The sequence below is a fragment of the Salvia hispanica genome, chromosome 1 (genome assembly GCF_023119035.1).
Source record: "Salvia hispanica cultivar TCC Black 2014 chromosome 1, UniMelb_Shisp_WGS_1.0, whole genome shotgun sequence".
Classification (NCBI taxonomy): domain Eukaryota; kingdom Viridiplantae; phylum Streptophyta; class Magnoliopsida; order Lamiales; family Lamiaceae; genus Salvia; species Salvia hispanica.
This window is the reverse complement of record NC_062965.1, coordinates 28017904-28037673: the sequence shown is the minus strand read 5'-3', so window position 1 is coordinate 28037673 and position 19770 is coordinate 28017904. Positions and strand designations below refer to the sequence as shown.

At 34.1% G+C, this 19770-nt stretch overlaps 4 protein-coding genes across 4 annotated transcripts; 2 read left to right on the top strand and 2 right to left on the bottom strand.

Annotated features, from left to right (window-relative positions):
- Positions 1–1502: 1502 nt before the first annotated feature.
- Positions 1503–2340, top strand: LOC125193164 (putative germin-like protein 2-1). The gene is made up of 2 exons (XM_048090918.1): positions 1503–1614; positions 1775–2340. Exons 1-2 carry the CDS (start codon positions 1503–1505, stop codon positions 2338–2340), a joined length of 678 nt encoding a protein of 225 aa, XP_047946875.1.
- A 6240-nt stretch (positions 2341–8580) lies between these two features.
- Positions 8581–9537, bottom strand: LOC125201907 (germin-like protein subfamily 1 member 13). Its single transcript, XM_048100202.1, has 2 exons — positions 9377–9537; positions 8581–9259 (listed from the first exon to the last, which is right to left on the bottom strand). The coding sequence occupies exons 1-2, from the start codon at positions 9498–9500 to the stop codon at positions 8694–8696; spliced, it is 690 nt and encodes a 229-aa protein (XP_047956159.1). The 5' UTR covers positions 9501–9537; the 3' UTR covers positions 8581–8693.
- Positions 9538–11942: 2405 nt separating this feature from the next.
- LOC125215470 (putative germin-like protein 2-1) lies at positions 11943–12983 on the top strand. Its single transcript, XM_048116894.1, has 2 exons — positions 11943–12095; positions 12252–12983. Exons 1-2 carry the CDS (start codon positions 11984–11986, stop codon positions 12815–12817), a joined length of 678 nt encoding a protein of 225 aa, XP_047972851.1. The 5' UTR covers positions 11943–11983; the 3' UTR covers positions 12818–12983.
- A 2016-nt stretch (positions 12984–14999) lies between these two features.
- LOC125193156 (germin-like protein subfamily 1 member 13) lies at positions 15000–18884 on the bottom strand. The gene is made up of 3 exons (XM_048090907.1): positions 18795–18884; positions 15860–16028; positions 15000–15759 (listed from the first exon to the last, which is right to left on the bottom strand). The coding sequence occupies exons 1-3, from the start codon at positions 18882–18884 to the stop codon at positions 15194–15196; spliced, it is 825 nt and encodes a 274-aa protein (XP_047946864.1). The 3' UTR covers positions 15000–15193.
- Between the last annotated feature and the right edge of the window lie 886 nt (positions 18885–19770).

The following is a 19770-nucleotide window of genomic DNA, read 5'->3' as shown; positions in this document are numbered from 1 at the left end:
AGTGGATGTTTAAATTGATAAGTATAAGGAACACATTTTGTACACACATGACTGTTTCAATATATGCAAGAATATAATGAATCTCTAGCAAGTAAAGTTTACCAAGTCTAATTAGAGTGTGGTAATTTGGTTACTGAGTCTAATTTGGTTACTAAGCCAAGTTGCTGAATTGTCACTTTCAGTCTATGCATAGAAAATGTTGTGACGATGTCAAAATTTGATCTTTTTATGTCTGATATAATTGATGCGCCGTAGAATATACAAAATGGATCAAATTAACTATTGGCCCAATCTAATTAAATTTGTTGAATTGCTTGACTTTCTTATTAAAATTTCAATGCATATTACTATATATTCACTGTTCATTTTTCTGTTATTTTATCTTGTTTATGCACATAAGCGTGCGTGGCAATTTCAATGTAACTGATTCAACTCTAACTTAACAATTCTTCATTTTAATTACACTCAGGTATCCATTAAATGTCTCATACCATTTGACTGGTATGAGTTTTAATAAATCGTTATGCATGACCTTTTTTAAAAAATGGGTTGAAAAAGTTAATAGGATGTGATAGTTTTCTAATAGTTGTAGATAGAAAGTTATAAAAAAATAAAATAAAAATGAAATAAGATATTTATCGAAGACTTGTTCAAATAAGAAAATAATGAGACACTTAATAGGGACTAGGATGGAGTATATTTTATAATTTTCTACTAAATTATTGTCTAGCATGAAAGGCTAAAATAATCCAATCCTATTTCTTCATTTAATCCACTGTGGATTTTCATATACTAACTTTCTTGGCTAAGGTGAAAATGAAAGATCAACAGCCTTGACTTTCATATTCAAAGCAAAGGAAACCTAATTCAAAGCAGGTGAGTCAATCAACTTTATATACACCCCCTAAAAAGATTGTGTGGGGAACTTTTCGATTAATATGATGCAGCTGAAAATTATAGTTAGACAACAATAAATAGAAGAGAAGAAAATTCCAAAGAAGTTGTTTATTGGATACAAAAGAGTTTCTACAATAACCTTATATTATAGGGAGCAATAATTTGAGTTGGAAATTAAATTTTGAAAAATAATCAAAATTTAGGATGCACAAGTAAAACGTCTTTATTTCGTGGACACAATTGTCAATTAAACCTTAATATTTTGCTTTTCTGGAAGGCTTTCGTTTATTTTCTTTAATATTAGTTGGGACACCAAGATTGGGATACTTTTTAAAACATAGATATGCATTCAGAAGAAACACAAAATAGCATTCTTAATTGTCTAAAAAAATACACAATATGTCCAAAGATGATTAGCTAGATATTAAAAATATAAAATGTATTAGGTATGCATGATGAAACTAACAAGAGGAAGCTAATAAGAAGCTAATCAAACAGAAGATAAATATCAATGTATTAGAACTGCTTCTGATGCTAAGTTTCCCATCACAAATAAAACAGAAGATAAATATACAAAATACAAGTGTGAGTGAGAGACTAAGTAAATGAAGATAGGGTTTGCTTTCTGCGCCATTTTTCTTGTTTCGATTGCATATGCATCAGATCCAGGCCAGCTTCAGGATTTCTGTGTTGCTGTTCCCGATTCCGCCTCTGCAGGTAATTCAATCAAGACTAAAGTCTAAAGAATTGGTCGCGTACATTTGCTAAAAAAAATGGTCTTATACAGTAAGTATAGTAGCTTTTAATCCTAAACGCAATGTTTTGATTCATAAGTATTTACTGTCAAAAGTTAACGGTCAACCGCGTTACATTGCAGTTTTTGTGAATGGAACATTTTGCAAGAACCCGAACATGGTGGTTGCGGAGGATTTCCTTTTCCAGGGTCTAAACAATGCCGGAAACACATCCAATGACCTCGGATCATTCGTGACTCCGGTCAATGTCAACCAGCTTGAAGGCCTCAACACTCTCGGCGTCTCCATGGCTCGCCTCGACTTCGCCCCTTATGGTATCAACCCACCCCACACCCACCCTCGTGCCACCGAGGCCTTCTTCTTGGTGGAAGGCAATCTCTATGTCGGGTTCGTCACTTCCAACCCGGCCGATCCCACCCAAAAGAACAAGCTATTCACCAAGTATTTGTACCCCGGAGATGTGTTCGTCTTCCCACAAGGTCTCATCCACTTCCAGTTCAATGTCGGAAAGACCAACGCCGTTGCTTTTGCCAGCTTTGGGAGCCAGAATCCGGGTACCATCACCATTGCTAACGCGGTGTTCGGGTCAGATCCTAAGATTAACCCGGATGTGTTGGCCAAGGCTTTCCAGGTTGAGAAGAACATTATTGATCACCTTCAGGCTCAGTTTTGGTACAACAATAAATAAACCTTCTACCTAAGATACACACATAATATATGTTGCCTCCTTTTAATCCAATAATAATAATAATAATAATAATAATAATAATAATAATAATAATAATAATAATAATAATAATAATAATCATGATGATGATGATGATGATGATGATGATGATCAAATATATCTTATGAAAACTCTAAATATTGTACAAACTCAAAACTTATGATCTGAACCATTGAAAAATGTCAACGGATCAAAAAAAAACATCAACAAGAAAATGTCAACAGAATTTCAACGGTAGTCAATGATTGATGCCGTGTTGATATTGTATTGATACTGTGTTGACATTAAAATCTTGAAATTTTACACTTGTGTTGATATTGTATTAAAACAGTGTTGAAGCTGTGTTGAGGAGTTTTGAGTTTGTACAATATATAAGTTTGCATTTTATCACTACCCTCTGAAATTAATTACATAGCATGACTTCTTATTATAAAGGGATATTGGCATCTAATATCACGAAACTTTCAAAAAGTTGGGTTTTTCCCACAAACTTTAAAATTGGCAAATAATATCACGAACTTTACCCCGGGTTTGTTTTTTCCCACGAATGAAAAAATTCATGTTATTTTAATAGATTGAAGAACAGTTTTGGAGGATGTGCTTTAAGAAAAACTATCTTCAGATATTGAAAAACTTGGAACTTTCAAAATTGTTGTTGAGAAATTACGAAAAAAAATCGGTATCATAATATTATTTGTGGAATTTTTTTCATTCGTGGAAAAAAAACAAACACAGGGTAAAGTTCGTGATATTGTTTGCCAATTTTAAAGTTCGTGGGAAAAACCCAACTTTTTGAAAGTTTCGTGATATTAGATGCCAATATCCCTATTATAAAAGGCTGAGAAAACTGAGGCATTTTATTTCCTTTTCTAACACTAATAAAACAATCCAAAAAATAGATTTTGCTAGAATAAAATTCCTCAGGGTCCGTTCAGTACATGGAATTGGATTTTACGGAATTAAATTTGAAGGAATTGAAATGCAATTCCATACTTTTGTTCGTTAAATGATATATCAAATTAAATTTGAAGGAATTGATACGAAAGTGTGTGTGCAATACATGTGTAGTGTGTGTTTTTGTCTAGTGTGTGTGTGCAGTGCCAGTGTGTATAGTTTTTTGTGTAATTGGTAACACTTAATTACCTCCACCGTCTTCAATCATTTGAAATCACGTAAAAACTGTCTTGATGATCAGTAGAGATTAGGAGGTTTGATGGAAAGTTCCGAATTGATTTGGGGACGAGGTCTGATGGATAGATCCAAATTGATCTGGGGATCCGAATTGATATTGGGACGATGATCCGCAGCCGTAAAAACCTTAAAACCGGCATTGGTTTCTGATCATCATTGACTCGTCTCTCTGCATGGAGACAATTCCAGGGTTTTAGTTGTTCGATGGCTGGGGATTGTAGTGTGTGTGGGTTTGTGATGCCGCGGCAGAGGAGTTTCATTTGATATGAGCATTCCAAGTTCCAATGGTTCTTGATCTCGTTATCCGATCTCCCGGGCAATGAGTAGCAATAAGAGACCATCTGCACAATTATTAAGATATTTAATGAATTGCTTATTAATGATTATAACTATTAAAATGCACATTAATTCATGTTAAACAAAGTGCATGTATATCGATGCAAACAATTTTAATTTTTTAAATTTGAAATATATTATAATAATCAAAACATATTTGTAAAACAATGAAGTTCATTATTTATAAATGATTTGAAACATAGAAATTATAATTTTTTTAAATTTGAAATATATTATACTAACAACCAAAACTTACTACCAAAGAAATTCACTAATTATTTATAAATAGTTTTAAAACCCCTATGAATTCAAAAAATAAAAAATTACCAAAATTAAAAATGAACTTAAAAACAATAAAAAAGACTATTTTTCGATTTAAATGAATCATCAGCTCGTTGTGCAAGCCCGGTGCAAATTTCAAATAATTTTCACAGAATTGGTGTGTTCTGCATTGTTCGTTGAAACTGCATCATGTACTAATTAAGTTTGTGTGCGTGAGAGAGAGATCGAGAGAAGAACAATAAATATATACTTGTGGCCGAGCAAACAATGGAGGTCGATGATGGCTGCAATTTCGTCCATGCCCCTTTGTTAAGATGCTCCATGTCTAATTCTATATCTATTTGTGTGTGTTTCTGTGTTATGTGTGTGTTTTTAGCTTCTAGGATACACAGGAAACACAGCGGAGAGTGAGTGAATGTGTGAGAAGAGTGAAGAGGGGAAGGGGGATTATAAATGAGAAAAAGGGAGTGTGGGATGAGAAGAGACAATGATGGGATAGTGATGTTTGACTTAGTTGGTGTGTGTGTGACTGAGGAGAGTGAGTGTGGGATAGAAGAGACAAAGATGGAATAGTGATGTTTGACTTAGTGTGCGCGCGCGGAGAGACAAAGATGGAATAGTGATGTTTGGCTTAGTGTGTGTGCGAGCGCGTATTCAAATCGTCTAATCCCAATCATTTTGTTTTTGTGCACTTTATATGGTGTAAAGTGGTAGTTACTGTTTTTAGGCTCGTATAAGGTGCTATATTTTATGTTAGTTAAAACTTTAGATTCATTACAATGTGCTCTTCAATTTTCTGTGTGCGGTTTTGACTCATATTTTATGAATTTTCAATTTTTTGTTGGCAGTTTTGCAGTGGACGGAGGAGTATTCAATCAGAGATTTTTACTATTGAACTATTTTTATTTATAATTGTTCCTGCTACCAGATATTTTATTTATATACATGAATACTAGTGAAGAGGGAAGGGGGATTGTAAATGAGTAAAAGGGAAGTGTGGGATGGAAGAGACAAAGATGGAATAGTGATGTTTGACTTAGTACGTGTGTGCGCGCGCGGAGAGACAAAGATTGAATAGTGATGTTTGGCTTAGTGTGTGTGTGCGCGCGCATACAAATCGCCTAATCACAATAATTTTTTTTGTGCACATTATGTGGTGTAAAGTGGTAGTTACTGTTTTTAGGCTCATATAAGGTGTTATACTGCTATTTTTTTTGTTAGTTAAAACTTTAGATTCATTACAATGTGCTCTTGAATTTTCTGTGTGCGGTTTTGACTCATATTTAGGAATTTTCAATTTTTTATTGGTTGTTTTGCAGTGGATGGAGGAGTATTCAATCAAAGAGATTTTTACTATTGAACTATTTTTATTTATAATTGTTCCTTTATATACATGAATAGCAGTGAAGAGGGAAGAGGGATTATAAATGAGTAAAAGGGGAGTGTGGGATGGAAGAGAAAAAGATGGAATAGTGATGTTGACTTAGTGCGTGTGTGTGCGCGCGGAGAGACAAAGATTGAATAGTGATGTTTGGCTTAGTGTGTGTGCGCGCGCGTATACAAATCGCCTAATCCCAATCGATTTTTTTGTGCACTTTATGTGGTGTAAAGTGGTAGTTACTGTTTTTAGCCTCGTATAAGGTGCTATATTTTTTGTTAGTTAAAACTTTAGATTCTTTACAATGTGCTCTTCAATTTTCTGTGTGCGGTTTTGACTCATATTTAGGAATTTTCATTTTTTTATTGGTTGTTTTGCAGTGAACGGAGGAGCATTCAATCAGAGAGATTTTTATTGTTGAACTATTTTAATTTATAATTGTTCCTGCTACCAAATATTTTATTTATATACATGAATACCAGTGAAGATGGAAGGGGATTATAAATAAGTAAAAGGGGAGGGTGGGATGGAAGAGACAAAGATGGAATAGTGTTGTTTGGCTTAGTGTGTGTGGTTGCGCGTATTCAAATCGCCTAATCCCAATCATTTTTTTGTGCACTTTATGTGGTGTTAAGTGGTACTTACTGTTTTTAGGCTCGTATAAGGTGCTATAATTTTTGTTAATTAAAACTTTAGATTCATTACAATGTGCTCTTCAAATTTATGTGTACGGTTTTAACTCATATTTAGGAATTTTCAATTTTTTATTGGCAGTTTTGCAGTGGACGGAGGAGTATTTAATCAAAGAGATTTTTACTATTGAACTATTTTTATTTATAATTTTTCCCAGATATTTTATTTATATACGTGAATACCAATGAAGAGGGAAGGGGATTATAAATGAGTAAAAGGGAAGTGTGGGATGGAAGAGACAAAGATGGAATAGTGATGTTTGACTTAGTGTGTGTGCGCGCCCGGAAGAGACAAAGATGGAATAGTGATGTTTGGCTTGGGCGTTATTTTATGTGTTAAAGAATCATTTATTTTCTACTCCCTCCGTCCATGAAAATTCGTCCCGGTTTGACCGAACATGGGTTTTAAGAAATGTAATGGAAAGTGAGTTGAAAAAGTTAGTGGATTGTGGGTCCTACTTTTATATATTAGTTTTATAATAAAATGTGAGTAGGAATGAGTTAGTAGAATGTGGGGTTCACTACCAAAAATGGTAAAAGTGAAATGGGACAAATTTTGGGGGACGGACGGAAATGGAAAACTGGGACAAATTTTCGTGGACGGAGGGAGTATTAATTAATCTCTTCCTTTTTTCCACTCAAATCTCTAATTAATCCCACCATTTTATTTTTGTGCATTTTATATGGTGTAAATTGGTAGTTTTTGTTTTTTAGGCTAGTATATAAAGAGCTATTCTTTTTGTTTAATAAAACTTTAGATTTATTACAATGTGCTCTTCAATTTTTTATGTGCGATTTTGACTCATTGAGGAATTTTTAGTTTTTTTGTTGGCGGTTTTGCAGAGGACGAAGGAGTATTCAATCAAAGCTTTTTACAGTCAGAACTATTTATATTTAAAATTGTTCTTGCTATTGGATATTTTTATACGTGAATATCACCAATATGGTACATTTATTGCGGGAGTTAGTCGAATGTTGAAAACAAATAACGCTTAACAAGGAAACATTTTTGTCGTTACAAGAATTACTTAATTAAAGTATGTTTGTATGATTATGTATCAAGATTTTATTACTGTTTATATTTTTTGACATGACAAGAATCACGTATAATTTATCTATATTTTTATGAATCAAGATCTTATTATTATTTGTGTTTTTTGACCGGCAAGAATTACTAACAATTGTTTCATAAATATTCATTTTCCTCATGAGGTGCTTCCAACTACTTATATTCTACTCCCTCCGTCCCATTCAAGATGTACATAATCTTGAGTAGCATGAGATTTAATTTGAAGGGAAATTGTTAGTTGAATATTTTAATAAGGAGAGAGAAGAGATGAATTTATTTTCTAATATAGAAAGTTGACGTTTTATATGGAACAAACTAAAAGGAATAGATGGACATCTTGAGTAGGGGTCTCTTGTGCACGAAAGTATTGCCGTGCCCGATCCAGCCAAACCCGCGGGTCCTCGCATCCATTATATTTTGGGAAATCCATTCGAATGGGATTCCTCCATCGTCGATCCTTCTGACTACTATCCTGCGAGCTATCAGAATCAGATGCTTCATCTTCCTCATCCTCTTCTTCATAATCATCCTTGGTGGTAGCGAACGGGTTTTTATGGTTTCCCCTAGTCTCCTTTTTATTCTCATTCCGAGGTACCGATAATATGGAGCGCATCTCCTCCATGTTCTGGCACATCATCTGCACAGATTGCTGGAGCTCATTCATAGTTAATTCAAGTGACTCAAATCTAGCTTTTGTCGCCATTATCTATAGAAGTGAATCAATATTCTTGCCCAAATAATGAACGTAAACCGAGGCTCTGAATACCAATTGTTGGAACCGAAGCAATTCAGTTTGATCAATTGAAGTAAACAGGTAAATAGAGCAGACTTGCTGCTAATTAAACAAATATTTCTTATCCTTTACAAGAGAAACTACAATGGTTTAAATAGTAATAAAAAAGAAAAGACACAATGGTTCAAACGAAAAGATGCATTGCTTAAAAGAAAGAGACTCTTCATTTTGATTGATGACTCTTCGTTTGATTGGTGACTCTTGGACCAACTTAGGCATATTCTCATACAGCCTCCCTTAACTTCCATGATGGTTTCCTCACCCTAGTGCCTCGACGGAGGACTTCCTTGTTCGGTGTTGGCCTATGTTCGGTAGAGAGCGTTTGAGACTCATCATCAGTATAGATTTATTTTTGTATCACTCCCAAAAGCCTTCTAACTAATTTGGGTTCTCCTCTGAAAAACTATTTTCGTGGACAATGATTATAAATGAAACACTAGGTTCACAAGTTTATTATTGCAACATCACATAATAGCTTTTTGGAAATACAAAACTACAGTTGCTATAATAAGTAAAGAATGCTAAATTTATAGGATTAAAAACACACACCCATATATGTATTGTTTGTCTATCTTAGCTATTGTTGAACCAGAATTGGGCCTGGAGGTAATCGATGATGTTCTTCTCAACCTGGAATGCCTTGGCCAACACATCCGGATTGATCTTTGGGTCCGACCCGAACACCGCGTTGGCAATGGTGATGGTACCCGGATTCTGGCTCCCGAAGCCGGCAAATGCAACGGCGTTGGTTTTTCCGACATTGAACTGGAAGTGGATGAGACCTTGTGGGAAGACGAACACATCTCCTGGGTGCAAGTACTTGGTGAATAGATTGTTCTTCTGGGCGGGATCGGCCGGGTTGGATGTAACGAAGCCTACATAGAGAGTGCCTTCCACCAAGAGGAAGGCTTCAGTGGCACGAGGGTGGGTGTGGGGTGGGTTGATCCCATAAGGGGCGAAGTCGAGGCGAGCCATGGAAACGCCGAGAGTGTTGAGGCCTTCGAGCTGGTTGACATTGACCGGAGTCACGAATGATCCGAGCTGATTGGATGTGTTTCCGGCCTTGTTTAGGCCCTGGAAAAGGAAATCATCCGCGACCACCATGTTCGGGTTTTTGCAAAACTTACCATTCACAAAAACTACATTCAAACAAGCAAACCAACCATTAGTATGTATATATTTCCTCATTTATAACTTAAGTGTGACATTATAGATAATAATGTACAGTAGAATAAGGTTTTAATGAAGTTATTTACCAGCATTTTTGGCATCAGGAACAGCAACGCAGAAATCCTGAAGTTGGGATGGATCAGATGCATATGCAATCGAAGCCAACCAAAAAACAAGAAATACGGAGCACAATCCAAAACTCATCTTCATTTTAATTAGCTAGTTAAAGTATATATATGATGTTACTTGTATTTCTCTTCTTTTATCTGTGATGGAAACTTAGCATGAGAAGTACACCTTTTCATAGGAGTGAAAACAGCAAGCTATCTTTAATTCTCATCCTTTGAAAAAATAGAATTGAACTTTTCTTGATTGAATTTAAAACTGTCAAGACACGCGCGTTTTACTAACATTTAACTTGTTAGTATTATCTTCCTCATATTTCATCATACCTTATCCCATCAGCGGCGGCCAATTTATTTCATCTACTATTTTTTTATATTTGGTCGATGATATGAAGACTCCTTCAATCTTCAATCAACTGATTCAAATGTTCCAATGTTATTATATTACTATATTACTATAGTACTCCTTCCGCCCCAGATAATTCGACCCAGTATTCCATTTCAGACCGTCCCACATAATTTGTCCCACTTCACTTTTACCATTTTTGGTAGTGGACCCCATATTCCACTAACTCATTCCTACTCACATTTTATTATAAAACTAATACTTTAAAAGTAGGACTCACATCCCACCAACTTTTTCAACTCACTTTCCATTACATTTCTTAAAACCCGTGCCGGGTCAAAGTGTCCCAAATTATCTGGGACGGAGGGAGTAGATCCTTTTGAGAGAAATGGCTTAGAAATTAAGTGAAAGTTGGGATTTGGATTGGATATTGTCTCAACATCTCAATCTAACACTTAAAAACTACTTTATTAGTTTTGTTAACCAAGATATATATACATCCAGCCGGACAATATATCAATTCATTAAATCAGATTTCAAGTTAATTTCGTTCAATTCATGCAAATATAAATTTAGTGGAAATTTGAATATATACGGAACACATTTTGCAAATGTCTGACTGTTTCAATTAAGCAAGTATTAATCTCTAGCTAGCAAGTAAGGTTACCAAGTCTAATTAGGGGTGTATTACTAGGTAATTAATTTGATTACTGAGTCTAATTTTTACTTATCCAAAGTTGCTTAATTGTCGCTTTCACTCTATGCATAGAAAATGTTGTGACGATGTCAAAATATGATGATGTTTTTGTTGCTGAAAATTCAAATGCCCAAGAATATTCGAAGGGGGTCAAGTTAACAATTGGCCAATCTAATTAAGTTTGTTGAATCACTTGACTTTCTTCTTTAAATTTCAATCCATATTTCCCCACAATTATAATTATTAACTGTTCATTTTTCTGTTATTATATCTTGTTTATACACATAAGAGTTTATGACAATTAATTTCGATTTATAAGAAAATATTTTAATTTAATTACTATTTTAATGAATCGATTAAAAGGGGTGGAGTTTATAAGAAAATATTTATGTTTTAGGCTGATGCAAGTATAAGTTAATTCGGTTAACTACACAAATAATTCATCCAACATTCATAATTAACCAGAAATATGCTAGTCATGTTTTAAATTTTTTTTATTAAATCTTTGTCCAGCATGGTAGGATGGTAGCAATCATATCCAGAAAAGGCAAAAATAATTGCATGCCTATCTATTTATTCATTTGATCCACTAAGGATTTTCATATTACTTTCTTGGCAGATTAAGATGAAAATGAAACATCAATAGTCCTTGACTTACATATATACAAAGCAAAGGAAACCTAATTCAAAGCAGGTGAGTCAATTAACTTTATATACTTCCCCTAAGGAGATGTGGGGAAAATTTTCGATTAATATCAGTATAAAATAATGGCTTAGGATATTCTTAATGTAATTAAGGATATTAGTGTGTATTTTTTAAATATATCACCAACGTTCTAAAGAGCATTTTCCATTATCGGTGTCTCGACTAAAATTAAGGGTTGCAAATGGAAGCATCTAAACAAGTAAAAGGTGAAGATAATTCATCCTCAACTCAGAGATATTTGCTTTTGCGTTAGCTATATTTCAAAATTTTCAATTGCACCTCTATTTTTGTGTTTTTTGTGTCCTTAAAAGATAGTAGTGGTAGCTAGTATAAGTTGTTTAGTGTATGATGAAGGCTAAAATTATCAAAATATTTCCCCTTGTTGAACATTAATTATAGATACAGATAACATGTAATTAGAAGAGAAGAAAATTGTGTATGTGTGTTAACAAGTGGTAGAGTGGTTAATGTCTGGACCAAAAGGTCATGAGTTCGAGTTCACTGTGGTGCGACATTTAAAAATTTAAGTTTACTTTGCCTTTAAAAAAAAATCGAAAGAAGTTGTTTACAGGGTTCAAGAGTGTAATTTAGCCGCCGTGTATATAAATTGATTAATGGAGATTGAATAAGTCCAAAGATGATTACATATTAAAAATATAAAATGTATTAGGTATATGATGAAATAAGAGGAAGCTAATAAGAAGTTAATTAAAAGTTAAATCATGCATGTTTTTCTCCTATAAAAGGAGTGATTCTGATGCCAAAGTATTCCATCACAGAAAAGAAATATATATAAGTGTGAGTGTGAAGCTAACTAAAATGAAGATAGCTTTTGGTTTGTGCTTCACTCTTCTTGTTTCGATCGCATATGCATCAGATCCAGGCCAGCTTCAGGATTTCTGCGTTGCTGTTCCCGATTCCGCCTCTGCAGGTAATTCAATCAAGACTAAAGTCTAAAATTGGTCGCGTACATTTGTTTTAAAAAATGTAGTCCTATATTACTCCAAACTCCAATTGTATTAATTTTAGTCTTAAACAATAAGTTTTGGTCAAATGCGTTTTAAAGTCCAAAATTGTTTGTACGCAGTTTTTGTGAATGGAAAGTTTTGCAAGAACCCGAACATGGTGGTCGCGGATGATTTCCTTTTCCAGGGCCTAAACAAGGCCGGAAACACATCCAACAACCTCGGATCATTTGTGACTCCAGTCAACGTCAACCAGCTTGAAGGCCTCAACACTCTCGGCGTTTCCATGGCTCGCCTCGACTTCGCCCCTTATGGTATCAACCCACCCCACACCCACCCTCGTGCCACCGAGGCCTTCTTCTTGATGGAAGGCACTCTCTACGTGGGCTTCGTCACTTCCAACCCGGCCGATCCGGCCCAGAAGAACAAGCTCTTCACCAAGTACTTGTACCCGGGAGATGTGTTTGTCTTCCCACAAGGTCTCATCCACTTCCAGTTTAATGTTGGAAAGACCAACGCGGTCGCATTTGCTGGCTTCGGGAGCCAGAATCCGGGTACCATCACCATTGCCAACGCGGTGTTCGGGTCAGACCCTAAGATCAAACCGGACGTGTTGGCCAAGGCTTTCCAGGTTGAGAAGAACATTATTGATCACCTTCAGGCTCAGTTTTGGTACAACAATAACTAAACCTTCTGCCTAAGATACACACATAATATATGTTACCTCCTTTTAATCCACTAAATTTAAAAAGAACACTTTGTTACATTTGCTTGAGTGGGAAAACTTTGTGTTTCCGAGTGTTATATCTCATGTTATAGGTGTAAGTGATAAATAAATCTGTCTTTGTATTCTATTTCTGTGTTTTCCATAATTTTGCCTCTCATCCTTTTATTAGAGGAATATATACATTGAATTGTGATTGCATGACGAATCGAGAAGATATTTATAACACATCAATGTTTATATAGTTACTTACTACACTATAATACAAACAATTAATATTCTCCCCATTCACAAAAATACTCTCATTTTTAGATGATGCACAAGTTTTAATATGCTATTGGTAAATTAGGAGATAGAAAGAGAAAGATGGGTACAATAAAAGAGAGAGAAATAAAGAGTGAAAATTTTTCATAAATCGAAATGGTGCATAATGAAATGAGAAAATGAGACTTTTTTTATTGTGAATGTAGAGACTAGAGAGTACAACGAATGAGGGTTAATTGGGGTAAGAATAAGGAAAACTGGGGGACGTGCGATTGAACTAATTGTTATATAGTTTGTTTTTTTCATTCTTTGTGTTAGTTTGTACGTTTCGTTTTAGTAGGTAATACGAATTCATTAAACTGTTGGACTTGGTTCAATGTTTCAAATATGCCGGGCCCGTATTAAATTTCGAGGCCTACACTATTCATGTTGTTTTGTCCGGGAATCTGACACGCGAGATCTTTGACCGTCAAGTCTAACATGCATTGGGATTTGAACCCGAACGCGGTGGCAGTTTAAGAGCGAAGGCGGTCGCGGTCGCGATGCGTTACTTGGTCAATGACGACATTGACTAGACAACGCGTTACTTGGTCAATGATGACATTGATGAGACAACACGGTGAAACGATTATTTCCAATTTTTTCCATGAGTGTGAAATAGATCTTGACAACACATTTGGAATAATCATTTTGGTTTTTACTGTATTGTTCCGTACTTTACTCTCTCTTTGTTCTCTCTTTTACTTTACTATCTCATTTAACTTTTAACACATTTATTTTCTAAATCTCGTGCCTAAAAGAAATGCCCTAATTACCTTGAAATAGAGAAGTATTAAAAAGAAACCATTTATAAGTGGGATGGTTATCCAATTAATTTATAAAAGAGTCGGGATCATCAATTTGTCAATGTGGGACAAAAAAGGAGCAATACACCCCCGTAATGTGTAGGCCAGAATGATCACTGGACTTCCACACTTGCAACAAAGAAACTCATTATTAATTTGGGCCCGCTCTAATACCATACTCCCTCCGTCCACACAAAAATAGATCACTTTGTGTATGGCACGGGTTTTAATGTAGAATATGTAAAGTAAGAGAAAGGGGGAGAAAAAGTAGGTAAAGTAAGAGAGATAGAGAGAAAAAGTGAAAAAAGTATGAGAGAGGGAAGAAAAAGTGGGAAAAGTATGAGAGATAAACTTTTCATTTTAATAAAGTGGTCTATTTTTTGTGGACGTCTCGAAATGGTAAAAGTGATCTATTATTTGTGGACGGAGGGAGTATTAGAAATGGATCTCTGGCTCTTTGAAAAACTTATAAAAAGAAAGGATTGTCATCAATTTAGTGATATGGGATAAGAATGTGTTTCAATAATAACCAATAAAACAAACACGTCTCATGATAAAAAGTTAAAACCAAGATATTAACCAAACAACCAATAAATCATCTACACGAGTTTTTCCATCCGCAATTTTTTGACTATATTTATCCAAATACTAGTTAAGTTAATGTGCCATAACCTTTTTTTCCCATGTTCCATCTATATACTAAATATAAAGCTGTTTGATAATTTCTTGATTTTGTGGCATAGCATTCATATTTTAAGGTTTTTAATTTTTTCATAGTACTTCATAAATGAATCTGAGCCATTTCTTTTGTGAACGAGAAACACAAAAGAATGAGTGATAGCCGTTCGAGACAACATCACAATCAAATACGCTAAGGTTAATAAACGGTTGATCATACGTTATTTCATTTTTCAACATTAAAAAAAAATTCAACCATAAATTCCACGTTTTTATCCAAACAACTCAAACTAATTTTTCCGTAATACTCCTATATAAGTACCTACCTCAAAGTTCTGTTTCTCACACTTGAAACATTACAAATTAAATCTCATACTCAACTATTAAAATTTCTCACAACTCTTTTTAACCAAAAAAAATGTGCACTTTGCAGAGAAACGACGACGTTTTCATCCTCACCATCACCGACATTGGAAATACAAAATTACAGTAAAAAGATCAATGCTAAATTGGAATTAAAACAGTACACAACATATATGTATTTTTGTCAATCTTAGTTACTGTTGTACCAAAACTGAGCTTGGAGGTAATCGATAATGTTCTTCTCAACTTGGAATGCCTTGGCCAACACATCCGGGTTGATCTTAGGGTCTGACCCGAACACCGCATTGGCAATGGTGATTGTACCCGGATTTTGGCATCCGAAGCTGGCAAATGCAACGGCGTTGGTCTTTCCGACATTGAACTGGAAGTGGATGAGACCTTGTGGGAAGACGAACACATCTCCGGGGTACAAATACTTGGTGAATAGCTTGTTCTTTTGGGTGGGATCGGCCGGGTTGGAAGTGACGAACCCGACATAGAGAGTGCCTTCCACCAAGAGGAAGGCTTCAGTGGCACGCGGGTGGGTGTGGGGTGGGTTGATCCCATAAGGGGCGAAGTCGAGGCGAGCCATGGAAACGCCGAGAGTGTTGAGGCCTTCAAGCTGGTTGACATTGACCGGAGTCACGAATGATCCGAGCTGATTGGATGTGTTTCCAGCCTTGTTTAGGCCCTGGAAAAGGAAATCATCCGCGACCACCATGTTCGGGTTCTTGCAAAACTTTCCATTCACAAAAACTGCATTCAAACAAACAAACAAGACCATTAGTATGTATATGTTTCCTCATTTATAACTAAGTGTGATATTATAGTAGAATAAGGTAATGAAGTGATTTACCAGCATTTTTGGCATCAGGAACAGCAACGCAGAAATCCTGAAGTTGGGATGGATCAGATGCATATGCAATCGAAGCCAACCAAAAAACAAGAAATATGGAGCACAATCCAAAACTCATCTTCATTTTAATTTGCTGATTAACTATATATATGATGTTATTTGTATTTCTCTTCTTTTATCTGTGATGGAAACTTAGCATGATAAGCACTCCTTTTTATAGAAGTGAAAAAACAACTAGCTATCTTTAATTCTCATCATTTTAAAAATGAAATTGAACTTTTTTTTTATTGAATTTGAAGTTGTCAGGACACGTTTTAACATTTAACTTGTGAATATTACATCTTCCTTAAATTTCATAATACCTAATCCCATCAGCGGCGGCCAAGTTATTTCTTGTATTTGCTTTGTTAATATTTGATCATATCTATGAAGACTCCTTCAATAATCAATCAACTAATTAAATGTTGCAATATTAGTATTATAGATCCTTCTGATAGAAATGGCTCGGAAAGTGAAAATTGGGACATGGATTAGATATTGACTCACCATCTCAATCTAACACTATTCTCTTTTATTAGTTTTGTTAACCAAGATTTATATATATACATAAAACCGGACAGTATTTCAATTCATTAAATCAGATTTAGAGTTATTTTACAGTCTATTCTTTACGAAATAGTATAATAATTAAATATGTCATGCAAATAAATTAAGTGGGTATTTAAATTGATATAAGGAACATATTTTGTACATGTCATGACTATTTCAATTAATTAAGCAAGAGTAAGTAAAGGTTACCGAGTCTAATTAGGGAGTATTAGGTAATTAATTTGGTTACTGAGTCTAATTTGGTTACCAAGACAAAGTTTCTGAATCGTCATTTTCACTCTATACATAGAAAATGTTGTGACGATGTCAAAATTTGGAGAGTGAATCCCCTGCTGTGGTGAAAAACACAGCAGAGATGTTGTGCCATAATACGCCACCGTTTTGATTCAATTGTTACGGCTCTTAAAACTTTTCAATTAGCTGACTTTTTCAATGTAGTATCTTAATTTATTTGGCCTATGATTTAAGTTAATATTGCACTAATATATAGCCACACGTCCACACCGCTAGAAATAAATTCAGAATTATTTGATTTTTATTGAATAGTGTCTTTTTTATAATACTTTGTTGAGCATAATATTTAGTGAAATTTTATCATTTAAAGTTATAACTAATAGTATTATCATAAATTAATGTAATATCAATAGTTTATTTAAGATCATAATTAGAGTTCGTTGATAATTTGTTTTGGACTAAAAATTATTGATAATTTTTATTACTCCCTTCGTCCGCCATTAGGAGTTTCATTCCTTGGCGGCACGGGTTTTAAGAAATGTTAAGAAAAGTGGGTGGAAAAATGAAATTTGAGTGGAATGAGTTAGGTGAAGGTGAGACCCTATTACCATTTATGGTAAAAGTGAACCGGGACTCTTACTTGCGGACGGACTAAAATGAAAAAACGGAACTCCTATTCACGGATGGAGGGAGTAAATCATAACTTTTGGTTAAATTTTGAGTTTTAATTTATGGTATTAGACAAAATTAATGAATTCTTCATTCGTACATGAATAAGAATACCTATAACTTTTTTCTTCCCACTTTTCTTAACATTTCTTAAAATTCGTGTCGAAGAAATGAGACTCCTATAAGCAGACGAAGTGAGTATTAAAATAATAATCACTAAATTTGAATATAAAATGAGTTTTCAAATTTGATAAATTTTTAGTGTAAAAAATGTTGCACTTGTAGGATGATACGGGATATTAGAAGCTTTTGTTTTAGTGTTAAGTGGAGAGAGAAAATATATTTTTTTATATTAATACGAGAGGTAACTGTTTCCAAAATTAGAAATGTCATTAGTAGGACAAACTAAAAAAGAAAGTGAGCCTATTTTTTATGGACGGATGGAGTATATTAATTTATAGTAATACTATTAGTTAATATAATTTAAACGATATAATTTATATTCAACAAAGTTATTATACTATAATTAAATAAGAAAAGGTACTAGTCAATAAATAATCAAATTAATTCCGAATTCATTTCTAGCGGTGTGGACGTGTGGTTATAGATTAGTGCAATATTAACTTAAATCATAGGCCAAATAAATTAAGGATACTACTTTGAAAAAGTCAGCTAATTAAAAAAGTTTTAAGAGCCATAACAATTGAAACGGTGGCGTATTATGGCACACCATCCCCTGTTGCTGTGTTTTTCATCACAGCAGGGGATCCAATTCCCAAAATTTGATCTTTTTCTGTCTGATTCTGATATAATTAATGTGCCCAAGAATACCCTAAGGGGATCAAATTAACAATTGGCCAATCTAATTAAGTTTGTTGATTACTTGACTTTCTTCTAAATTCAATCCATTTGTTATTAATTTTATCTTGTTATGCTCATCAGCGTGCATGCAATTTCGATTTAACTGATTCAACTCCTATAACATAACAACTCTTCGTTTTAATTAATATATACGATTATATTTTAATGAATTGAACAAAAGGACTAGAGTTGACAAGAAAACATTACGTTTTAGATAGCTATCAAATGCATGATTTTTACTCCAGGATATATATATATATATATATATATATATATATATATATATATATATATATATATATATATATATATATATATATATCTAGATTTGTGTTAAAATGACACCACATCTTAAAGTGACCCTGTGACACCACGTATTCAGTAATATTATAAACGCTACACAACAATAGTATAAACGCTAGATAGCAATAGTGTATTGGATATTGCTGACCGAGAAAAAATTGCTATAAATTGTCGTCTAGTGTATTAGATATTGCTGGCCGAGAAAATTTACCCTTGAGCTTTTATATGATTGTCACATGGCAGCCAGTGACGGAACTACATAGAGCCAAGCCCCCGAACCTCGATTCCCCCTTATACTGCCGCTCTCCGACCGGCCTCCGCCCCAGAACGAGCTCTGCACACCAACCATTCATAGTCAGAGAGTTCCACTGCAAGCGCCGTTGATTCTGTAAATTGAATTAGGTTGCCGAAGAAAAGACTTGGGCTTATTAGTTTTGGGCCATATATTGTTGGGCTGCTTTTACTTTCAGATTATAAAAACTAATGATGCCTTTTAGATAATTACCTCTAATCTGTTTTCACACCTGCTAAGACTTGCAGCCGCGCCGTCACCAATAATTTAGGTAAGAATTTGATGTGTATGAAAATGTTTATAATGTATCAACTAAAATAATCTTATTTGAATCAATAGTGCAATACGGTCTCATGTTTTTTTATAAAAAATTTTGGCCCCAACACGTCTTAATTTAATTGGGACCACTTTTGTAGAACTAGATTACTAGAATTTGTGCAAAATTATTTGTATTAGTGCGATTATTAGACTATTAGTAACTCAATTTATTAATATGTGAATATATTATTTCATCTTACTCTGTCTAAATAAAATAAAATATTTTTCTTTTTGAATTATTTCAATAAAAAGAAAATCTTTTTTAAAATGGAAACAACACTTATTCTACTTTTAATATCTTTTACTTTACTCTTTCTTTATTAACTCACAAAACAACACTATAAAAAATCATGTGTCGAAAACCAAATATTTCAATATAATTGGATAGAGAGATTATTATCTAATAATTTTACTGTTATTGTTATATTCAACTGCAAGTGCTCCAACTAATAGTATTATTTCAAATCCGAATTCAATTGCGAACCAACAAATAACTAATGTTGCAAGTGTTGAATCGAATGCGAAAAACATAATTAGTGACCAGGGCTACGAAAACAGTTATCATCTTGTGTGTCGTAAAAGTTGTGCAGACATTACATTTATAGTTAAATATTTTAATATTAAT